This window comes from Cygnus atratus, chromosome 12, assembly GCF_013377495.2.
Source record: "Cygnus atratus isolate AKBS03 ecotype Queensland, Australia chromosome 12, CAtr_DNAZoo_HiC_assembly, whole genome shotgun sequence".
Taxonomy (NCBI): domain Eukaryota; kingdom Metazoa; phylum Chordata; class Aves; order Anseriformes; family Anatidae; genus Cygnus; species Cygnus atratus.
In genome coordinates this window covers 12,295,616-12,317,608 of record NC_066373.1, presented here as the reverse complement: position 1 = coordinate 12,317,608, position 21,993 = coordinate 12,295,616, and the positions used below count along the sequence as shown (strand labels likewise).

Here is a 21,993-nt window from a genome sequence, read left to right as displayed (position 1 = left end):
CATCGGAGGAAACCCAAGAGGTCCCAAATCCCCAGTGGGGATGGGTTTCAAAGCCTAGTCCAGCTGGGTGAGCTCTGACCCTGGCTCCATTGCCCGGGATCCCGCCACAGGCACAAAACAGAGTAGAAACCAGGGCTGCCCCAGGAGTAGTGACAGCGCTCCAGCGGGAAGCGTCCTGATTTCTGGGATGTCCCCAAGCCCACCGTGCCAGCAGGCACCACCTCCCTTCTCTGAGGGCAGATCATGGTTCCCTGTGCTGGGCACCACTGCTGCTGTGACCCTGCTCTGTCTGCTTTGGCATGCCCAACTCGTGTCACCTGGGTGAGGCTTCCCGTGCCCAGCAGCCAAGGTTTTGCAGCATCTCGGTAACTCCTGCAAAGCTCAGGCAGGGTGGAAACTCCTTCCGCTGCTTGAAAAGAGACGCCTGCTCTCCTCTGGGTGAGGCCGAAGGCCAGTGTCAATCCTCAGCTTGCCAAACACTCGAGAAACACCCAGCTGAGCCCAGCTTTGCCGGTCCAGAAGCATTCCCCTGACAGATGGCTGAACCAAGGTGCGTTTGCAAAGACAACACTGGAAGCAGTGTTTAAATCACCACCGTGACAGGATCCCTGGAGGGCAGGACAGCACGGCACACGGTGGGAGCGGGCAGAAATCCCAACTGTCCTGCGAGACCCCTCCCGGCCCGGCAGCCTGCTGCACCGACCAGTAGCTCGCACTGCCCCGTGGCATCGAGGCCGGAGAAACACCCACGCGGCGACACCAATGCTCATTAAAGGTTTGTTTTTATTTCTGGTTTAAAATCAAAATTAGTCATTCTCTGTAATTACATTATATATAGATTTATAGAGACATTATAGAAAAAGAATTTTTTGCTTTCGTTTTTCTGCAAAAATCTGTAAATAAAAAATAAAATAAAACCAAAAAAAGGTGGCAGCTTCCGTCCGTCCGTCTGTCTGTCCCTCTGTCACTCCTCCTGCCCCTGCCCTCCACAGCGCTTCCCAGCAGGGCAGGAAGGGCTCTGGGCTGGGGCCGTTATCTCGCTACACTCCCTGCAGCCACCACTGGGGAGGGACAGGAGCACGTGGAGCTGGAAAGAAGAAACGCCAGCAGAATATATTAATATCTCATATTTCATTTTATTTAAGTCCTGGGGACTTCCAGGCGGCAAAGGGCAGCAGTCCCCACAGCCCAGGCGACTCCTGGAAAGAAACGGCGTGGTTTCCAAAGTGCAGGTCCTTCCGGGGAAGGGCACGTGCCCTCGCGCGACGGGAAGGCAGGAGGCAGAGAAATCCAGTACGTCTCCCTGCCGCTCCGATCCCGGCGGCGGGGCAGGAAGGGCGGTTTTCCCCGTGTATTTTAAATAGCAATAGAAGGGTGGGACGTGCGGCGAGCTCCCCCCCTCCTCGCCTGGGGGTGCGTACGTGGCACCCCGCATGGCTAGCGTCTGGGGGCAGGGGAAGCGGTGCTCCGTAAGGCAGTGTGCGGCCGCGGCCAGCTGCCGGCGGGGGTAATACTGCGCTGTGCTGCCGCGAGCTGGGGGCTGCTGGCTCCTGGCTGGGCCCAGTCCGTGCAAGCCCAGGTAGCCCAGCTGTGCCTTTGCCCTCGAGGGATGGCGGGTGGCTTCGTGCGGCGTCTCAGAAAGCTGTACTGGCCATGCTGGCTGGCGCGAAGATCCTCGGGAGGCTGTCCAGGGTCTCCTCCAGCCGCCGGTGAGCTGATTTGCCATCTTCCCCTGCAAGCACATGCTGTGGTCAGTGAAGCAAAGCAAACTGCAGAAGCTCTGGCCATTGCCTGTCCCCATCTGCCCTCCCCGGCCTTTAAGGAAAACGTGGCTAATGCCCGGCAGAGCTGAGCCAGTGTGGTTCAGACAGAGCAGAGACCTTTCCTGTTCTCCTTAGCACACCCTTGGACAGGTCCCAGCCGGGATCAGGCTCTAAAAGCCCCCAGAGCTCCTGATTCAGATGCTGCAAGTCCTGTTCTTCAGCTGCCTGCCATGCCCGTGCCTACACAGGGCAGGGATCACCCACAGCTCGGCTTCAGGGGCACTGGCTGCTGGCCCCACATGCTCGCGGACAGCCTGGCTCGGGCAAACTGGCCAGAACTCGGGGCTGTGCCAAACAGCATCCCAAACAGCTGTGCACATCTGCATGCACCCACATGGGGACCCCCGAGGGCTCGCCAGGATCCCCACATAAACACAGGGATGCACACGTCCACACCACAAGCTGGCTCAGGGATCTTTGCCTGGCAGCCCCGCACACAAATCTGCACACAGCGGCCATCCCCAGCAGGAGCTGGTGACGTGGACAATCTGCTGGGACACGGGACACAAGGCACCTACGTGTGCCGGCGGTGCCACGGGGATGGGCGCTACCCAACAAAGACACACAGACTCCAAAACGTGACACGGCTGACAGGCTCTAAGACGGAGACATTCGTGAGCAAAGCGGCAGGAGCGGGGACTGGGGGACGAGGACGTGTCCCAACCTGTGCAGCAGCTGCCGCGACCTGGAGGCCTAGAAACCCACTCAGATGGTTCTCTCAGTGCCATCTAGCAAATAATAAATAACAACCACGCTTAGCACTGTGGCCGCAGGACTCCTGGCCCTCACTGCCCACCGCCAGCCTGCTCTCGCCCCGCAGAGCTTAGGGCACCATGAGCCAGAGCGTGGGGTAGGCAGGGACCAGTGCAGGTCACCCTCTCCCGCGGGCAGCGTGGGGCTTGGAGATGCCCCTTGCGGGCATGGAGGGAGCCATGAGCGTGGAGGGAGCAGGGGTGCCGCAGGACACTCACCACACAGCATCAGGCTCTGCTTGGCTGCCTCCCGCACGGGCTCCTTGTCGGTTTGGCACAGGTAAACCAGCTGCTCAATGCTCTCCTTGGCCTGTAGGAGAGGGGCAAAGGGCTGAGCACTGCTGGCAGCACCATCCACGTAGACACAGACCAGAGGGGAAGGCAGCACAGGTTCCCAGGTGCCCATGGCAGGACCCAGGCTGGCAAGGCAAGTCCCCAAGTCCCCATGGAGCTCTCCTTCCTCCAGCCCAGCCCTGGGAAGCAAAGTCCCTTGACTGTGCCCTTTCCCTTTTTCCCTTCCTGGTGCCCCTGCCTGGTTCTCTGGCAAGTTTTGGGCACCACCAGCTCATTTCTCCCAGGAGCCAGAGGGCGTGCAGAGACCACTGGGGCACTGCTGGCCTGCCCTGGGCACGTAGATTCCTCTTCATCCACCCCATGGCCAGCCCAGCCGTGAAAGCGAATGGCCCACGGGCTCTGCTGCTCCTCCCGACACCCCCTCACCTTGAGGCAGCCCAGCGCCGCGCACCCGGCCACGCGCGTCTGCACCTCCTCATCCTCCAGCTGGTCCAGGTAGCACACAAGGGCCTGGGGTAGAGCAAGGGGTCAGTGCCACCATGCAGGGCAGCGTCCCTGGAGCCCACCTCCTCCCCTCGCACCCGCGACGTACCCGCTGGCGGAAGCGGGGGTTTTCCGCCAGGCTGCGGAGCTGGGCCGACACGGCGCTCACCACCTTGCTGTTGCCCTCCACGAGGAGCAGGCTCAGCGCCTTCAGCCCTTCCTTCTTCAGGCGGCCCTCGGGCACACGCTTCAGCGCCCGAAGCACCACGTCCTGGTCGTCTGAGTTGAGGTTCTGTGCCAGCAGCACTGCGGGGACAGCCAGGTGAGCACTGCCAGCCCGCTCACCCCTGCCTCCTCCCCATGCAGCTGCATGCTCAGCCTGCACACACCAGGCACAGGGACCCCACACAGGGTGACTAGGGTCAGTGCCCAGCTGCTGGGGCACCAAGCCGCGATGCTGGGGACCTGCAAGGTCCAGAGGGTGCCCAGGAAGGCAGCATGGGAGGGGGCTGTGCACCAGTAATGGATCAGGTCTGCCCCAACAATGGGCGAGCCTCTGGGTGGTGGCCTGTGGCATGTGGAGGTGCTGCACACCCTACAGCATGGGTGCAACAGCCTCTGCCACCCCATACTCAGGGCTGGGAACCCCAAGCCAGGGTTTTGAGAGGGCAGGAGGGCACCCACCTTCCTCCGCCAGCTCCATCACGTAGGTGTCAAGCACCAGGGCACCAAGGGACTCAAAGTGGCTCCAGTACTGGAAGACGGTGACCTGCTCGCCTTGGGTGCCGCCGGGCCGCCGGGGCAGCCGCCGATTCAGCACATCCTCCACCAGCTTCACACACACTGTGGGACAGGGACAGGGTCAGGCTGTGCAGCAGTCGCAGGCACCTTGTTGGGCTGGCAGCTCCCTCCCCGAATCCCATGGGCTCACCTGCATCAGCCAGTCCTGGGTGCCGCTCGTTGATGGGCGCTGCATACTGGGCGCTGAGCACCTGCAGGAACCGCTCCACGGGGCAGGTGTAGACGTTGGGCAGCTCCACGCAGCGGTCCCAAAGGGGCAGCACCCCTTCCTTCCGCGTCGAGAACTGCACCACTGCGGGGACAGGCGCTGTCAAGCCTCCTCTGGTGGTGGGCTGGCACCTCCTGCCCGCGCAGCCCCGCGCCGCCTTTACCTCCGGCAGCAGAGCAGGCTGCTTCCAATCGCTCCTCCATCAGCTGGCACACGATCTCCAGCACCTGCGCCTCCCGCAGCAGCCTGTCCAGGGCGTACATCTCATGGCACCGCAGGGGCCCAAAGGTGCCCAGCTTCTGCAAGGCACAGGCACACCAAGGACATTAGGGTCAGAGCGCAGCGCCCAGACCCCAGCACAGCGAGACGTCTCAAGGGGGTTTATCAGGGCCAGAAGCTTCAGGGAGCCATGGCCAACCCCGGGATGTGTCCCAACACCGTGCCCCAGCCCCTGTTCTCACCAGCAGCAGGCGGTTGCAGTTGTGGAGGTGAAGCACCAGGGCCTTATCCAGGAACTCGTTGCCAGTGCTCATGGGGTCAGCACTGCCTTCGGAGCCACTGCATGTCCCTGCGTCATCTGCTCCCACCTCACCAGCGCTGGGGGCCCTGCTCCCACGCCGGGCTCTGCTGGCCCTCCTGCAAACCAGGGAGAGACCGAGCCGGGTCAGTGCAGGAAGCCTGGATCCAGCCCTTCCTCACCCACTGCTGTGGGGGCAACACTGGGCAGTTTCTGTAGGACCTACAGTATCACAGCTGCTCAGGACTGGACAAAGGAATCGGTCCCAGGAGCACAGGGCACCCAGTGCCCATGGAGACACGGGTGGCTCTGTGCTCCCCAGCAGGGCCAGATCCTGCTACTTCACGAGCTGGGACTGTCCCCAGCTGAGATGGGGCCACCTAGATGTGCAGGGAGGCACCCTACCAGAACTGGGCACCCCCATCCCAGCTGCCCCAGGGCCGCATCCTGCCCCAGGCCCCATTCCGCGAGCCCCCTGCTGCCCACCTCTCATCCTGGAGAGCATCCTCCTCGGAGCCCTCTGAGTCCTCCATGTCCGAGGTGTTGAGGAAGCTGAAGCTCTCCAGAGCGTGCTCCACTGTGAGGCTGATGCTTGAGGCCCGGCTGAGGAACACACCCTGCTTGTGCTGTGGAGGAAGGGATGGCATGGATGGGTCTTGGCACGGACAGGTCTTGGCAAGGCAGCCAAAGTGGCCCCACCACCCTTGTCCCTGGCCACTGCCATCAGGGATGGCCCCACCACCCTTGTCCCTGTTCACTGCCATCAGGGATGGCCCCACCATCCTTGCCCCTTGTCCCCAACTACTGTTGTGGACTCCTTCTGAGCCTCCTCACCAGCAGGATCTCCTCCAGGTGTTTGAGCTCCCGTTCCAGGGGCTGCAGCTCTGGGAACTGTCCCCGATAGTCATCCAGGGCTGAGGCCAGGAGGCTGATGGCCTCCTCCAGCCCTGAGTCCACGGCCTTCACCCGTGGTACTGCTGGGGGGCTGGTGGCCAAGTGTGGGGTGAGGACGGGCTCCTCTTCGGCGGGGGCCTGTGCCAGCACCGCGGCCGGCGCGGGGGCCTCGCTGCCGCAAACCTCCTGTGCCGGTGCCGGGCTGGGTGCCGAGCTTGTCACTGGCTCGGCCTCCATCTCACAAGTCTCAGCCCACGCCACCACAGCGCGGGGCTTGGCCTCGGGGCCATTGTCCTGTTCTGCCCAGGCCTCTGGCACCGAATTTGAGGCGCCAGGGAGGGAGTCCGCATCCTGCTCGCCCGCACTGGGGTCCTCTGGGCTGGGAGAGGGCTCCCACAGGCTCTCCACAGCCTTGGCCTCCATGCTCGCGTCCACACTGGCTTCACTGATGTGGCTGAGAGTCCGGGCGTAGGGCACGTGCCCGTTGGCCACCGGGTCCTTCTTGCGGCCACCCTGCTCCTCCGGGTGCCCCGGCAGAGCCGGCCCGGCAGGGACGCTGCCGCTGGCCCCGGCCTCCTCCTGCTGCTGGGAGAAGGCGATCTCGATGGCGGGGGCCGAGGCCTGCACCTCGGGCTGCACGATGGGCTTGGCGGCGTGGCGGGCGCTGCCCGACAGCTGGGGGCTCGAGGAGTCGTCCGAAGACTCGGAGGAGATGGACCAGGCTGTGCCGTTCTCCAGCTCCTCCTGGCGCCGCAGCATGTTCTGTGGAGGGGACGAGAGGGTGTCAGGAGGCACCGAGGCCGCGGCGACCCTCAGGGCTGGAAGGGGCACCCCTCGGCGCGCTGCTGCCCCTTCCAGCCGGCGGCACCCAGCATGGCGGGCACGACACTGGGAGGCCTCGGCTGCAAGGAGAGCGACAGCCCCGCCACCAGCCCGCAGGGGGCAGCACCGCCATCACACTGATGTCACGATGACGTCATGGTGACATCACGATGACATCACGGAGATGTCAACAACGTCACGGCGGCTTCACAGCGACGTCGCACCAGTGTCACCCCCAGCGTCACACCAGCCAACGTCATGCCAGCACCACGCCAGCCTCATGCCAGCGCCGTGCTGGCACCACGCCACGTTAGCGTCACGCCAGCGCCGCCACGGCACAGCACACCACGGCCACCAGCAGGGACACGGCCAGGCCTTCTACTCACTGGTGAGTAGGAGACGAGGAGTGGCTACGCTACGGCAGGACGGCCACGCCACTGGGCTACGCTACAGGCCGGCTCCAGCCCTCGCACTTACGCGGCCCGGCCGCGGCCATCTCCTGAGCTCGACCGAGGAGACGTCGCCGCAGGAGCAGCTCCGAGACAGCTTCTCCAAAAGTGTCTCCCGAAAGATGTCCAACAAGGACCAGCCGTGCTTGTCGGCTGCCCGCGCCGGGCTCTTGGGCAGAGAGAAGAGGAGCTGTGAGGGTGGGAGGGCTGGTGCCGGGGGCTGTGGTCGGATGGATGGAGCAGAGCTCCAGGGCAGGTCTGCCCGCCCTTGTCCCCAAGCTGTGCCACCCATGGGAACTTCTCCTGACACGCGCAACTCAACGAAGCAAATCCCACCGTGGGCCACCTCGCCCCAGCCACAGGCAGCTCCGTGTGGCCCCACACTTACGTAGAAAGCCTGCTCCCGTAGGGACGGCGTGTCAGGCGGGCTCTGGTTGTAGGTGGAGAAGCGCTTGTTCACCGTGGAGGCCTTGTTGACACTGCTGGCTGCCGAGGGCTGGTCATCCTTGTCGAAGGGGCTGCGGAGGAGAGCAGGGAGGTGAGGGGAGCTTCCCAAGCCAGGAGGTCTCAACCCTGCTCTGCAGTGAGTGGGAGGGTGTTGAATAGCACACCAGGATGCTCTTCGGTCCACTTATGGCTTTCCAGAATTGCAGCCAAGTTTTGGGATGGGTGAAAGCTCAAGGCAGGCCAGCGCTGGGTCCCCAGCCCTGCCACGTGCTACCAGCAAAGCCTGCCGGGGTACTCACTTCCAGGTCACCTCCAGGCTGAGTTTGAGGGTACCCAAGTCGTTGATATCCACAGCCACCACCTGGGGGAGAGCTGCAAAGAGGTCCTTGGTCTCACAGGACACGTTGCCCACCACCACATGGTTGGCCAGGCTCTTTAGCTCCGTCACCTGGAGAAGGAGGAGGAGGAGAGGATGAGACAAGCCCATTGGCAGCTGTGCACGCAGCACCCCTGATGCTGCCAGGATGCCACCACCACCAGACAGCATCTTCCATCCCCAGCAAGGGCTGGATTTGGGTGAGGTCCTGGTCCCCCACCAGGTCGCGGTGCTGCCTTGGTCACGTTCTCCTCCCACAGCCAGCACATGGCTCCTCACACGTGTCCTCACCACAGTCATCGCTGCTGTTTCCCTAACACGGCTCTGGCCAGGAAGGTGCCCCCTGGCCCACACCCTCCTGCCCCACTGCTGCCTCCCTGCAGGTCCCCATACCTTGATGGAGAGGAACTCAGTGATGAGAGGCAAGAAAACCATCTCCTCGCTGTCCCACACCTGCTTGCTGTTCACCTCGATGCGCCCACGCAGCTTCCACCGCTGCCGCCCGTACTTCATGAAGATCTGGGGAAGGAGCAGAGACATGGGGATGGGGGAGATGCTCTCTGCACATCCAGGGCCACCCACCACAGGTCCCCAGTGCGGCACCAGCACCCAGGACAAGGCCCACCCACAACCCCCAGGCACAGCAAGGACCACAGGGAGGGAGGAGAGCAGATCCCCATCCGTAAGCCCAAAGCCCCACGAACCTCGTACTGGTCGCCAGCGCAGAGCCGGGCGAAACCTGCCAGCCCTGCAAGAGAAGGCAGAGGGGCGTCAGGACAAGATGTGCTTGTGTAGGGCCGGGGCTGGGGAGGGATGCCTTACCTTTCATCCGGACGTGGAACTCGCCCAGCTGGCTCTCCAGCTCGCTCTCCAGCAGGCACATGTTCTGGGGACAAGGGACAGAGCTCCCGTCACCCACAGTCCATGATGTCAGCACCTTCCCAGCCCACCCAGTGCATGGTGCCTGACCTCCGTGTACTCCTTGTAGCCCTTGCTGGCCTCAGCGAGGCTCTCGCGTGCCTCTCGGCTGCCCGGTGAGCCCGTGCTGTAAGCCTTGACCATGTTGTGGGCCCCATCGCGGAGCCGCCGCTGGATGCAGTAGGCTTCGTAGAGCTCGTCGATCTGCAAGAACAGGCCAGAGGTGCAGTGAGGGGCAGGGGGACAAGCAGCAGGCAGCGACAGTGGCTTCTTGAGGAAGTCTCCCAGTGCCTGGGGCACCGCAGGACAACCAGGCTCCCAAGTCCCTGCGCCACACGGAGGCCAGAAGCCCAAAGCCCAACCCGCTCCCCAGCTCCTACCTTACTAGCATGAAATTCCAGGCGACGCAGGAAGCGCTCAATTGACTTCACTTGCTGGAAAAACAGAGGAGGTGGCGTGAGAGGCTCCCCCAGAGGAGCTGCAGGACAGGACACGGCCCTGCTCCATGCTTGTGCTGCAGCTAGGACATGTCCCAAGAAGAGGGCTAAAAGCCACCAGCAGTCTCTGTGTTGTCCCCTGCCACTCTGCCACAGAGCCCCAGTCCCAGCCACCCAGGGGAAGGAGGGCAGTAGAGATAGAGCACAAGCAGGGAAGGGGCTGGCGGCGGCACATCCCTGGCACTGGGATGTGGGGAGGCAAGGGGGATGGGGCACCGCTCCCGCTTACCTTATCCAGATCGTAGAGGAAGCCCTGGAGGAGAGAGGAGAGGGATAAGATGCAGCACAAAGCCAGCTCTGCCCACCCAAGGAGCCCTGGCACATGGCGCACCCGTCACCCATAGCATGTCAGCATGGACATGCAGCACCCAGCCAGGGCTGGACAGTGCATGGCAGCAGGACAGGAGCCCCGTGCAGCCCGACACCAGAGCCCGGGCTGGCCCCTGATGTCCCCACAGAAGCAGGCTGTTCCCTGGGGCACAGCTGGACCAAGTCCCAGCCATGACCACAACCCAGGGTCTGCTCAAAACATTGCTCCCCGTGAGACACTTCCCAGCATCACTCACCAGGCGCGAATTCCTCTTGGACTCGCGGATCTGGGTGCTGAGCTTCTCCAGTTCCAGCTGGTGTACCTCCAGGTAGGCTCTGGGGACACCAGCACCGCGGGGTCAGTCTGGAACCACGCCACCGGGCCCCACACTCCATTCCCCACCCCAGCAAGGGAGCCCGCGTGAGCTTCTGCGTGGGATGTGGCATGGGGCACTGCTGCAGCACTGGGCGCACCCCAGCTGGGGATGGTCTCGGGGAGGTGGTGCCACTGCGTCCCTCCTGCTGTGGGACCCTGGGACTCGCGCTCCCATTCCCCACGCAATTCTTGTGCAGGAGCAGGACGTGCCCAGGAGAGCTGGCGTGTCCCTGCTGGGTGGCTGCCACCCCCAACCCATGCCAAGCTGGCCACGGGGGGGCCCACGTGGGTGCTCCCTGACTCCAACCACCCAGCCGTGGGGGGCCCCAGCACTTACGTCAAGCCCTTCTTGAGCGCTTCGTACACCTCATCCAGGCGGTTGGGCTGAGGCACCTTGGGTGGTGGGGATTTGTGGGACATTGAGAACATCCTACTGACCCTGGAGCCAGTCTTGCGGGAGACGGTGGGCGTGAAGGGCGAGAGGTTCCTGGCGAGACAGGCAGGCAGAGCCGGCACAGTCAGGGTGAGCCCGCAGCGCCGGGGTCCCCCTGGGCACCCTCTGTCTCGCGACAGGGAGCTCCGGAAAGGAGGCCAGGTCCTGGGAGCTCCGTCCGGACCTGCCTGCCTCTCCCACGACTCGCTGGCAGCCAGTCTAACCGGCCAGCGGGGCCGGGCGAGACGGGGCTGTGCACGGCTGCGGGGCTGCCTGCCCCACGCGCCCGCGCCCCTGCTGTCGCCCGCCCCGACGGCTCCCACCCCGTGCCCACACGTGGCAGCGGGCACTTTGCAGCATCCTCCTGCCTGCTGGAGGAAGCACCAGGGCCAAAAGGAGCGATGCAGATGTTTGGTGGGGTGCTCGGGCACCCCATGTGCAGGGACGAGAAGCACTTCATGCACTGGTGCTGCAGAGCGGCCAGCTGGGATGCACGGTCCACAGGCACCGAGGTCGGTCCTGTGCCTGCTCAGCCTCCCCATGAAGCCCCCTCCCGGGCAGTGCCAGACCTCACTGCCATGGCAGACGGGAGAGCGAGGAGGGAGAATGGCCCCTGGATGTATTTGGCCACCCCAAAGTGGACATGGAGGACAAGGAAACACCTGCTTAGCTCATGGTGGAGGACAACGGGAGTTAACCCCATCTCAGAGGGGTTGGAGATGCTGGCCATGGGGATGCCTCTGTGGGGTCCCAGGCTCCTTTTAGGGAGAGCAAAGGCAAACTTGCACCTCCTGGATCCAAGCTGAGCTCCTGGAGTGGCCATGGGGGCATCTCCAGCCCTGGCCATCCCCCAGAGGGTGACCATGCTCTGCTCCATCTTGAGCACCCCGGGTTGCCACTGTGGGGTTGCAGAGAGGGACCCCAGCCAGTGTCAGCATGGGAGCAACATGGGGACGAGGAGCCTGTCACCCCATCATCGGCACAGCAACACGGAGCAGGGACATCTCTCCTGCCACCCCAACACCGCCCTTCCTGCCTTGTGCAACAGTCGCTTCCCGGCCCCTCCAGCAATGCCAGGGCCGGATCTTCCCTTCCGCCCTCCAGCGCGGCTGTGCCACCAGCGCTGTCCCAGGCCGGACCTCCCATCCTGTGCGGCTCCTTGGAGGAGCGGCCAGAAAACTTCCCCGAAATATCAGTAGGGGAAAGTGAATGTCTTGGCCTCATCCCAAGCCAGCGCGATGGGCAAGTGCTTGTTTTCCATGGCCATCCCTCCTCATTCTCATCCTCTAGGGCCCTGGGCACCACGAGCATCTCCCCATCGCTTGCTTGCCACTCCAGCAGCCCCAGATCCAGAGACGTGTGCTGGTGGCCAGCAGCTGGAGCCCCACAAAAAGGCTCAGAGGCTCCAGACAGGAGCAACCTGCAGAAGGGGAGCAGCTCCTCGGGACGAGAGCTGAGCAGGGCTGGAGGTCTGCTCCCAGGCATGGGGAAGCTCTGCCCAGCCCTGTGCCCACCCCGCTGCAGTCCCACAGCCTGGCAAGGCTCCTGGAGGTGCTGCTGGAGCCTGGCTTGCTCTCGGCACTGCTTTCCCCCGCCACCCAGCCGTCTGTCCTGGCTGGGAGGTGCTGGGTGCACTGGGAGGTAAGGAGCATGGAAATGGGATCAAAAGCATTAAAATGCCACAGCCCAAACCCACGGCATGCTTGTCCCAAGACGCACCCGCAGCTCCCTCCCCGTGAGGAGCTAGGAAAGGAGCAGAGGGTGCAGGGATGAGCAGCACCTGGGGTGGTTCCCCTTGATGTCAGGTTCAGCAAAGGGGGAGCCATACGATGGGCCCCATAAAATCGCCAGCAGTGGAGAGGTTAAGCAGGGACCTTCTGCTCGCCGCTCCTCACAGCAGAACTCATGGGCAGTCAACAAAACCTTCCAGCAACAGGTTTACAATGACCCAGAGGAAGCCCTGACTCATGCCAGCACTCAAACAGAGAAACTCGCAGCCACAGGACGTCAAGGCGGTCGAGACACAAAGCTTCAAAACCACACAGGCTCCTTCACTGCAGTCATTAAACATGACGAGATGGTCACAGGGAAAACCTTAAGGACTTCCTGAGGACCATCGTGCTATGCCTGCCCCCGCCATGCTCCGGCAGCAGGGCCCTTCCTCCCGGCTGGAATGGGGACAGATGAGGGTTGGGGATGGACTCAGTGTCCCACCTGGCCTCAACACTCCCCGCAGCCCCCAGCGCGACATCCCCTGGGTACCACGAAGGTCCCTGCAGGAGATGCAGCAGGAAGGGGCAGCACCTCGGGTCCTGCCACCAGTGCTGTCCCCGTCCCTGTCCCCATCCCTCGTACCGAGCAGCGCCAGCACCCCGCTCCTACCTGAAGGGCCGGTCCGCTGTCGAGTTCACTCCGGCGAACGACTGGCTCCTATTGATCTTGGCGACGAGGACTCGGCGCTGCGGGCGCGCAGACAGCGACATCGTTGAGTGTGACCTGGAGGGCCTCCCTGCGGGACACGAGATGGTGGGGTCACCAGCAGCAGTGCACACAGGCAGGGCTGCCACCGAGGCAGGGACAGCGGTGGCACCCACGCAGCAGGGTGGCTGCGGCACCTGGATATGTCCCCGTGTGGCCCCATGCAAGCCACGGGAAGAGGCTGATGCCCAGTGCCCAACATCATGGCCAGTCTCCTGAGCCCCAGTTCATCCCCAGATGTGTCCCTCTGTCCCCCAGCCACCCCCAGCCACCTCGCCACCGGGGCAGGAAGGGTGCGGGGCCGGACCCTGCTGCCCAGCCCTTTGCCGTCTCCATGCTCACTTCCTCTCGCTCCGGCGAGCAGGATGGAAACCCACGGACAACAAAGTGCTTTGGAAACTCCCCGGCCCTTTCCAGGAGCTCTGCAACGGGAAAGGAAAGGCAGAGCCATTCCCTGCCTCCCGGGACCCTGGGAAGTCCCCGCAGCCACCGCAGAAGCCCCAAAACTGCCTCCTGTCCCCAAGGCAATGCCAGCCGCGCGCCTCGGGCAGGACGAAGCAGATTTCTGAGTGCCGGGGCCTGGACCCCGCTGCCACCCTGCACCGTGGAGAGCATCGCTGCGTCCCCGGCCACTGCCGGAGGTACACAGCCACAGACGGTCTGCGGCTCCTCCTGGCCCTGCAGCCTCAAGCAGAGGCCGGGGAGCCCGGTGTCACCAGCCTGGGCCTGGGGCACCTCCACGGCCAGGCAAAGCCTCCCCCGGTGCGGCAGAGCCCTGCAGCCCGGCCCCAACGTCCCCACGCACCCGCTCAGCCGCTGCAAAGCCATGCCCCAGCCTCCTCCAGCAACAGGGTGAGCCCAGGTGTCCCCAGCTCCCAGGGCCACTGGGCAGAGGCCAAAAGGAGCCAGCAGCTGCCACTGCTGACGGTCTCCGTGCGAGCAGAGCTGGGAAGCAGCAGGTCCGCGTCCCCCCCTCGCTGCTCGGTCCAAGCCAAGCGGCTCTGTGGGTCCCGCAGCCTCGGCGTTACCTTGGTGCCGGTCCCTCCAGTCGTCAGGACAACACTGTCCCAATTAAGCTCATTAGGAGGAGCTGTAATCCCTGCAGGGCCTGGGCAGATTACCCTCTGCAGGGCTGTTTAATCTGCTCCCCACTGGGTGAGCAAGGCCTGTGGCACTGGTGCTGCCCATATCACAACATGGGGGCATGGGGGGGGGGGGGGGGTTCTCAGGAGGGGCATCAGGCACCGGGGTGTGCGGGTACTGCAGTGGGGGAAGGATGCTGGGGATGTCGCAGGGGGCAATGCCTTTCGGCAGCATAACTCCCCAGGACCGAGTGATGCCCGACCTCTCTTCCCAAATCCCTCAGAGAGGCTCAAGCAGCTGGGACATGCTCCTGGCTTCGAGCATCAGGACCAGGAGCGCTGCCACAAGCTGTGGCCACTGACAGCACCACATCCCTGTGCCCCAGCCCAGGGACCGGTGGCCTCATCCCATACCAAAGCGCTCCCCGCATTGCGACATCCCAGTGATTTCTCCCAGCACCTCCAGTACCTGCATCCCCACACGCGGTACCCCGCAGCCCATCCCCTGTGCCAGGAGGGGGATGCCCCACGAACCCCATCCTCCTGCTGACCACGGGGGATGCTCACGCCTGGCACAGGCAGGCATCGAGCTGGGCACGGTGGGGTCTGATCCTGGCACACTCCTCCCGCGGAACAGGGGAAGCCCCAGCACGGTGCATTCCTGACATTACCGAGATAAGAGGTACCTGGTACCGGAGGCGCCAGCAGAGCCCGAGGCACGCTCGGAAGGGGCAGCTGGCCCCGGCATCTTGCCCACGGTGGTCTGGAGCCCCTCAGTGCAGGGAGGTCAGCGCTGGGGGGGCACTGACACACTCGTGTCCCCGCCACCAGCCGAGCCCGCTGCACGAGCCCTCTGAGAAAGAGCCCCAAAGATGAGCAGCCCCACGGAGCCTCGCGTCCCTGCCCCTGCCAGCCCCACAAAGCCCCCGCCCCCTGCCCCTAATTACAGCGCTAATGAAGCCGCCTTCTGACGAAGCTTTGCACCTCGCCGTGCCTCAGTCGCGGAGCACCCGCAGCTCTCCCCTGCCACGGTGCACAGTCCAGGAGCCTGGCCCGTCCGTCTGTCTGCCCGTCTGTCTGTCCCTGTCACTCCGTCCAGCCCTGCCCACGGAGGCAGCCGGGAGGGCAGAGGATCCAGGCGCTGCCAGCTGTGCCGACGGCGGCGGGGAGCGCCGGAGCCCTCCCCGTGGGCTCGCCAGCCCCTGTCCCGGTGCCTGGTGTTCTCCAGATGATTCGGACACCAAGAATGCTGCTACCAGCCTCCTCTGGCGCACGGAGGGGGCAGTCCAACCGGCTGGGTTGGTCCCAGCTGGTTTCTGTTTCTGACACTCAGACACCAGCCTCAGGTCGCTCTTTCGGGTTTATCAACACCACGGGAGCCTGAGACGCCCCAGGAACCCAAACCGGCTCCTTCCGAGCCCCCAGCCCCACCGCCACGTCCAGACACATCGCACCCAAGGGTGGCCAGCGCGGCGCCCTCCGGCACCATGGCCCCCAGGGCTGGGACCCACAGCCAGGCTGTAGCACCAACAGGGTGCACCCCACCCCCCCGGGCACCGCGGGGCACCCCAGCAAGGGCGCCTTTGGGCGAGCTCGCCCTTGCTAGGAGGGTGCACCGCAGGGAAAACCTTTGGAGCCTGCAAACGCGGGCGTTTGGCGCCGTTCCCTCCACTCCAGCCACTGCGCCCTTGTTTGCACAGCTGCGTCCCTGCTGCCTTAACCCGCACGCACTCCCCGGCCCCCCGCCAGCCCCTTTCCGGCCCGGGACAGCATTTGGCCATGCTCTGCCTCCTCCTTCCCGCCCCAGCTCGGAGGATGGGAGCATCCGGGGATCAGCAGAGGGCCTGGGAGCCGCCTCTTCTCTGACCTCCTCGGCGCTCTGCCTCTCCCGGGCCCCTTCCCCGCCTGCCCCCAGCCCAGCCCGTGGCACGCTGAGGGGGGGCATCAGCTTTGGGAGCAGGATGAGTCAGAAACCGTGAGCGGCACCATAGCCCCCCGTGACTCAGCCAGGAGAGAAACTCCCAGTGCTACGGGTCACGGCCCCCGCCGGAGCCGCAGACCCCGCTGGCACCCGCAGAGCCCTGAGCGCAGTGTCGGCGTCCGCCCCCGCCGGCCGGCTCCTTGAGCGGGAGGGAGGCAGGAAAGGGAAGGAGCTGCGAATGGGAAGAATTGAAGGAAGTGCTTATTTACCCCTCGGAGTGTCCCCAAGGAAGGGCAGGGCAGGGCTCACAACGGGGGGGACACAGTGACAGCGCACCCCGCTGCCCATCCCAGGGCACCCATGGGCTCCCCGAGGGGGATGGAAGCCCCAAAGTGGTACCCGGGGGTGTCCCCACCGCAGTGCCGAAGCACAATGTGGTTCCTAGGATATCTGAGCTGTGGCCCCGGACCACCCACTGAAGGTGGCTGCACCCAGCAGGCTGGATCCCCTGCAGATGGACAGGTCCCCACCGGCAAGGGCGCAGACCAAGCGCCCAGCAGGATCCCCATCCCTTTGGAGGCGGAGGGGCTGCAGATCACCTCCATGCCCCCCAGATAGGAACGTGGCCCATCCATGGGGCACCAGCCCCTGCTCCTGCTCTGGAGCGGGCTGCGAGCCTTCTCAGAGGCACTGAGCAGAGCTCACAGGGCTCTTCTTCCTGAGTGCCTCTGGAAGGATCCTGGTGGGGTTGGCAGAACCTTGCGAAGGTCCCAAATGCCTCCTTCACCCCAACCTGGTCTTCTCCAGGGTGCCGTGTTGGGCACCAGCAGTTCCCCACCAAATCCTGCCAGGGGAACGTGGTCCCTGTGTAGGGAAGGAGCCCCAGGACCCCCCCCACTGGGGGGTTGGCAGGCGGCGGGTCCTAGACCACCACACACCTATCACGACACATACATGTTGTGACAGCCGCCCCTCAGGTCACAGACACCCAACCCTGGTACCCCAGCAGGGACAGCTCTCCTCCCCGGGGCAAGGGTGCAGTCCCTCTCCCAGGAAAAGCCCCCAAAAGACCAGCCACATCGCCCTGCAAACCTCAGGGCCCCTCCATCTCGCCACCCCCCCAGGTTACCAGGGTCTGCCGAGCGGTGGGGATGCGCGAGCTCCCGAGCACCACATCTGCTGCACATCAGCGCTGAGCTCTCTGCGGGGCCACTGCTTCGGCCAGGGCTATGGGGAACAGAGCCAGCGCCCCCACAGCCCCACATCTCCCCATGGCACAGAGCACCTTACCCCCAGCCTCCCCTGCCCAGAAAGACACACACAGCCCAAGCCCCAATCCATGTCCCCCTCGCCCCGCTCCGGCCACGTTTCGGTGTCTGGGAGGCTCCCAGCTCCCCAGGTGATTTTAGAGCTGGGTGAAAGCTCAGCGAAGCCCTCGGCGGGCGCTCGGTACCTTTCTGCTTGCCGTTCATGGCGGGATGCGGCGGCACGTCCCCGTCCGGCGGGGAGCGGCGTGCGGGGCGCTGCGGGCGGCGGTGTCGGGCTGGCTCTCATGCCGCTGGGGTGCACGGGGCCGCGGGGAGGGCTGCCCCGGGCGGCTGTCCCCTCCCACGCTTCCCCTGCCCACGGGCTGACATCACGGCCCTGCCGCGGCCCCCAGCCGTGACTCAAGGTCCGGGGAAGGGAGGACGTCCGTCTGTCCGTCCGTCCGTCCCCTCCGCAGGGAAGGGGCCCCTTTGATAAGCCCAGCACAAGCAGGCAGTGCTCACGTCGCTGCTGCTCTCTTCTGGATGGCTGTTCTGTTTGTTTTGTTTTGTTTTGTTCGATTTTCAAGCCCGCCTTGGCTTTGCTGCGGGTGTCCCACAGCATGCCCGCTGTGCACCTTATGTGGACACCAGACGCAGCAGCTGCCAGGGGAATAGACTTCCTGGCCGACTTTCCTAGCCTGTGTCTCACAGCAGCTGGCTTCAGCAAGGACCTCCTTGCAGGGCTCTGGAAAGATGCTGGGTGCAATTCCCATGTGGGGACCAAAGGGCATGGCCGTGGTACCTGTAACGACGTGGGGTTTCTCCCCAGCCTCTTCACCCCGCATAGAAATTCAGCACTAAAATCAGCAGGGCATGAACGGTGAGCCAGAACAGGCTACATTCCCACGGGTTTCCGGATCTCAAGGGGCAGGAGAGGTGCAAGGACAGGGAAAAGTCCTTTGTGGAGCAGTGCTGAGCCTAAGGGCAAGAAGAACCCGAGTCTCTGTCCCTGGAGAGCGGCAGAGCTGCCCAGCGTGGCACATCCTACAGCAAGGGGACCCTGCAGCCTGTCCATGGCACAGATGTGACCCACTTTGGGGCCACAGGTCCCTGCCTGGGTCCTGGCCTTTGTCTGACCATAGCCCCAGCTCCGAAGGAGGAGGCTGGAGCAGCCCGGCCCCATCCCGGCTGGAAAAGGCTGCCGTCACCACGGCAGGAAGAGACGCCTCCCTCCCCGGCTCCCTTCCTGTTTGCTGCTGCTTTTAGAGGGAGGTCAGGCAAGGTTCAGGATGAAATGCATCAGGGGAGAATCTTTACGGGGTGCTTACAGCGCTGGGGTGCTATTGGTGCACCCTGCCACCCTAATGCCACATGGAGTTGCGGGGAGGAGGCATCTGGGGACATTTCCCCCAGCAGCAGCCAGCAGCCTGCAGAAAACATCCTGGTGCTTGCTGCAGAGGAAGGCCTCCACGCCAGGGAGCTGGCAACACAAGTGTCTTGTCACCCTCCTGCCCGCAGCCTCCACTCCAGTGACACGGGCACGGAGCAGAGCCAGCCACCCGCACAGCCCCGAGGCGTGGTGAGATCCCCTATCTCCCCCGGCCCTGCAGACCCCCTGAGCAGGATGCACCAGGAGGTGAAACAGCATCCTTCACCCTGACAGAGCTAGCTACGGAGCTCCCGGCCCCGGGGCCAGGGAGGCTGCTGAGCCGCGGAGGCTGCCGCACAAGCGAGGCCGACCTCCTGCACGGCCTCACCGTGCCGGCGCTGCTGGCAGCCGCATGGGGCTGGTGCCCGGCACACGCCCAGGCAGCGCGCCCGCAGCCCTGGCCCATGCCAGCTCGTTTGTCCTCATTAAAGCTTAACGCGGACTCTCTGCGGAAGCTGCCGGTGGGCGGCCGGTAACGCAGGCAGCGAAGGCACAGCACTGCCATCAGCATCACCCGCTGGGAGACCACCAAAAGACCCATGGGACGTGGGTACGGCACTGCACACAGATGTTTTCCATAGGATGTCCCCTCTGTCTGCTCCTCTCCTGGGCCTGGAGAGCTGCCCCGAGCCTCCCCCATCCCAAACAAGGCATCTACAAACACAAGGTGCAGGGATCGAGATGGGAGATCCCCTGGATCAGGCCACGGCAAGAGCCACAGGCAAAGTTATTTTGCTCAGTTCTTCCTTAAAACGTCAAACCCTCAAGGGTGCAGAGGCATCCAGACGCAATGTTAATTCCCAGCAGAACCCCCCAGCAGCATCCCAACCAGCCCGCGGTGGAGACATGGCCACGGCCTCGGTCCTGGCAGGCAAAGAAAGCCCAAGACGCTGTGGGAGGATGCCTGCCCTTCCACGGGGAGCAGGACAAGGTTCCCAGAGCCCTGCTGCCCGGCTGCACCAAACACGGGGACATCCCTGGCTGCTCCCTGCTGCCCCCAGCACCACCGCAGCGTGTTACAGAGGAGCCAGCTCCAAGGCCACCTGCCCAAGAAGCAGGGTCCCCCGGTGGCACCAGCACCAATTAGACAAAGGCCAAGGTGATGGAGGAGCTATTTCAGGCCCTTCCTGGGGACAGCACAGGCATGGCGAGGGGACAGGAGCTGCTGCCACCCAAAAGAGGATGGGGGGAGAAGAGCTGGTGGACATGGGGGAGACCTGGGAGGGGGCAGGAGGTGACAATGCTGGTGACAAAATCGGCCCCGGTGGGTTGGGCACAGCAGGCTGGAGTCCTCTCCGTCACTTCCTCGCGCCTTCCCCATGCAGGGCAGAAATAGCACAGATATAAACGGCAGCCCTATAAATAGCCCCAAAGCACAAGCCGGGGAGATGGGCGGTGGGAGCAGCCCTGCAGCGGCCTCCGCCCACACAAAGCTGGGGCTCCACAGTTCCATGTCCCCCGGGGACGGCAGGGGCAACTGCCCTGCCCTTACTGCATCTCTGGGACCCCAAAACCTGGTTCTCCAGGCTAGAGCCACTGCGGGGCATGGCAGCGTGCCCGTCACAGCCTCCACCACCAGGGCTGGAGCCCGACACAAGGGCATTTTGGGGGGCACCCAGCCCCAGGTCCCTCCAGGCACCCCATTGGGATGTCCCCCTCGGGAGCACCGCAAGGAGACAGCCCAGAGCCACGCGTCACCTCCCGCAGGTCCCCACGCCCCTGCTCTGCTCCGCTGTGGGGACAGCATGGAGCACCCCAGCTCCCACCCCACTGAGCTGTCCCCTGCACCGGCAACATGGCAAAGCCTCAGGGACCTCCACCAGCCGCCACGGCCGGGAGTAAGGGGTGGTGGGACACGCCAGGTCCCCTTGATGGCCACAGGGGTGCCGTGGCCGGATCCATATGGGGCCAGGGCACAGCCGAGCCCTGTGTCACAGCAGGGAAGGGGTTAACGGCGCGTGGCTTCCCAAAGGATTTCTTGGCAGGGCCGGGAGATAGGAGGATGGGGCCCACAACAAAGCCAGATCTGTCTCATTAATTCCTCCGAGCATTCCTCCCTCCATTGCCCGGCCCGCAGCGAGGAGGAGGAGGCAGCCCCCAGCCATGGCCGGCACCCGGCGCCCCGGGGCCCTGCACCGGGCGCTGCCGCAGCACCGTCACCTCCCGTCCCCCATGGGGCAGGACGGGACCTCCGCCCCTCTGCCCCAGACCCCCGCCCCGACGTGGGCAGCCGGTGTCACCGGTGTCACCGCCGTCCCCGCATCCCCGCGTCCCCGAGGCGCTCGGCCCACGCACCCGGTGGCGGTGGGGCCCCCAGCCCGCGCTCGGTGCCTCCGTCCAGACCCGAGGACGGAGCAGCCGAGCCCTGTCCTTGTCCCCACCCGAGCAGGGACAAGCTGACGGCGCGCCCCCGCCACGGAGCCCCCCGCCACGGGGCCGGGTGTCGGGGCCGGTGGCACTCACATGTCCCAGGAGAGGCAGGGGACGGCGCGGGTGGCGAGAGCAGGCCTGGCTGGGTGCATCGCCTTTGTTCCTCTCCCATGGACGGGGAGCAGGCAGGGAAGGCTCACAGGCGCTTGGCAGCGCCCACCCCGGCCACTCTCCATGGAAACGCGAGAGCCATGTGATTTCGGCAGGAAACCACGGCACGGCCGGCGCCAATGGCGGATCCACCGAGCGCCTCCCCCGCCGGCCCTCCCCGAGGAGCCGCCGCTGCCAGCGCCACCGGTGACACTGCCACCGGTGACACTGCCACCGGTGACACCGCCACCGCCGCCACCGCCACTGCTGCCACTGCGACCGCGACCAGCACCGCCAGCAGGGTGAGGACGAGCGTCCCCACGGACCATGATGGGCCCCCACCAGCCCGTGCCCACCGAGGAGCCTGGGGCCAGCCCGCACGGCGCTGGCGTTGGTGGCCCTGCGTGCTGCTGCTGGCCGGGGACGCGTGCTGCTGCTGGCACCCGTGCCCGCACCCGGTGTGTCCCCACCAGGAGAGCAAGTAGATGGAGACCCCTGCCACGGTCGGGCCACCACGGCCCCCCAAGGTGCAGCTCCAAGCACGTTACGCAGCGTGCAGGCCGAGGGGAAAGCACCTCTGGGAGGGGAGGGGATGTGACCGAGGCTGCACGATCAGTCGGTGGCAGAGACCCAAGCATCGCTGAGCCCAGCTCTGCTGCCACCCGGGGATCTCGCCGCCTTCCTGCCCACCCCCAGCGAGCAAGAGCCACGCACAGACCACGACCTCCCCTCTGCTGAACAGCAATCCCGTTCTGCCAGGGGACAGCACAGGCACAGACCCACAGCCTTCCTCTCCACCAGCCTCCAGCCTCCGCAGGGCAGGAGCCTCCCAGCACCCTGATGAAGGCAGCCCCGCCGTGGGTGCACTTTGCCATCCTGATGGATGCTGCGGGCCATATCCTGCGCTCCGTGTTGTG

The 21,993-nt window shown here is 64.8% G+C and overlaps 1 protein-coding gene across 3 annotated transcripts; it reads right to left on the bottom strand.

Annotated features, from left to right (window-relative positions):
- Positions 1-1,116: 1,116 nt before the first annotated feature.
- RIPOR1 (RHO family interacting cell polarization regulator 1) lies at positions 1,117-21,234 on the bottom strand. 3 transcript variants are annotated; one of them, XM_035543835.2, is made up of 23 exons: positions 21,020-21,174; positions 12,782-12,908; positions 10,304-10,453; positions 9,848-9,926; positions 9,511-9,534; positions 9,165-9,218; positions 8,836-8,988; positions 8,689-8,752; positions 8,571-8,614; positions 8,260-8,385; positions 7,790-7,938; positions 7,432-7,561; positions 5,713-6,534; positions 5,365-5,504; positions 4,823-4,997; positions 4,525-4,660; positions 4,284-4,445; positions 4,037-4,195; positions 3,462-3,658; positions 3,296-3,379; positions 2,795-2,885; positions 2,488-2,551; positions 1,117-1,732 (listed from the first exon to the last, which is right to left on the bottom strand). In XM_035543835.2, the coding sequence occupies exons 1-22, from the start codon at positions 21,096-21,098 to the stop codon at positions 2,529-2,531; spliced, it is 3,168 nt and encodes a 1,055-aa protein (XP_035399728.1). In that variant the 5' UTR covers positions 21,099-21,174; the 3' UTR covers positions 1,117-1,732; positions 2,488-2,528. The 3 variants fall into 3 exon arrangements, with proteins under 3 accessions (XP_035399728.1, XP_035399726.1, XP_035399725.1); XM_035543833.2 differs by lacking the exon at positions 2,488-2,551 and having other exon boundaries at positions 21,020-21,234; XM_035543832.2 differs by lacking the exons at positions 2,488-2,551; positions 21,020-21,174 and adding an exon at positions 17,334-17,501.
- Positions 21,235-21,993: the final 759 nt, after the last annotated feature.

Coding starts and splice junctions, on each gene's coding strand:
- RIPOR1 (XM_035543833.2), bottom strand. CDS start 21,098: ATGGGAGAGGAACAAAGGCGATGCACCCAGCCAGGCCTGCTCTCGCCA. Junction 7,562..7,789: donor AGCCTGGAGGTGACCTGGAA/GTGAGTACCCCG, acceptor TCTCCTCCGCAG/CCCCTTCGACAAGGATGACC. Junction 6,535..7,431: donor TACGGGAGCAGGCTTTCTAC/GTAAGTGTGGGG, acceptor TCCCCTCCACAG/AACATGCTGCGGCGCCAGGA.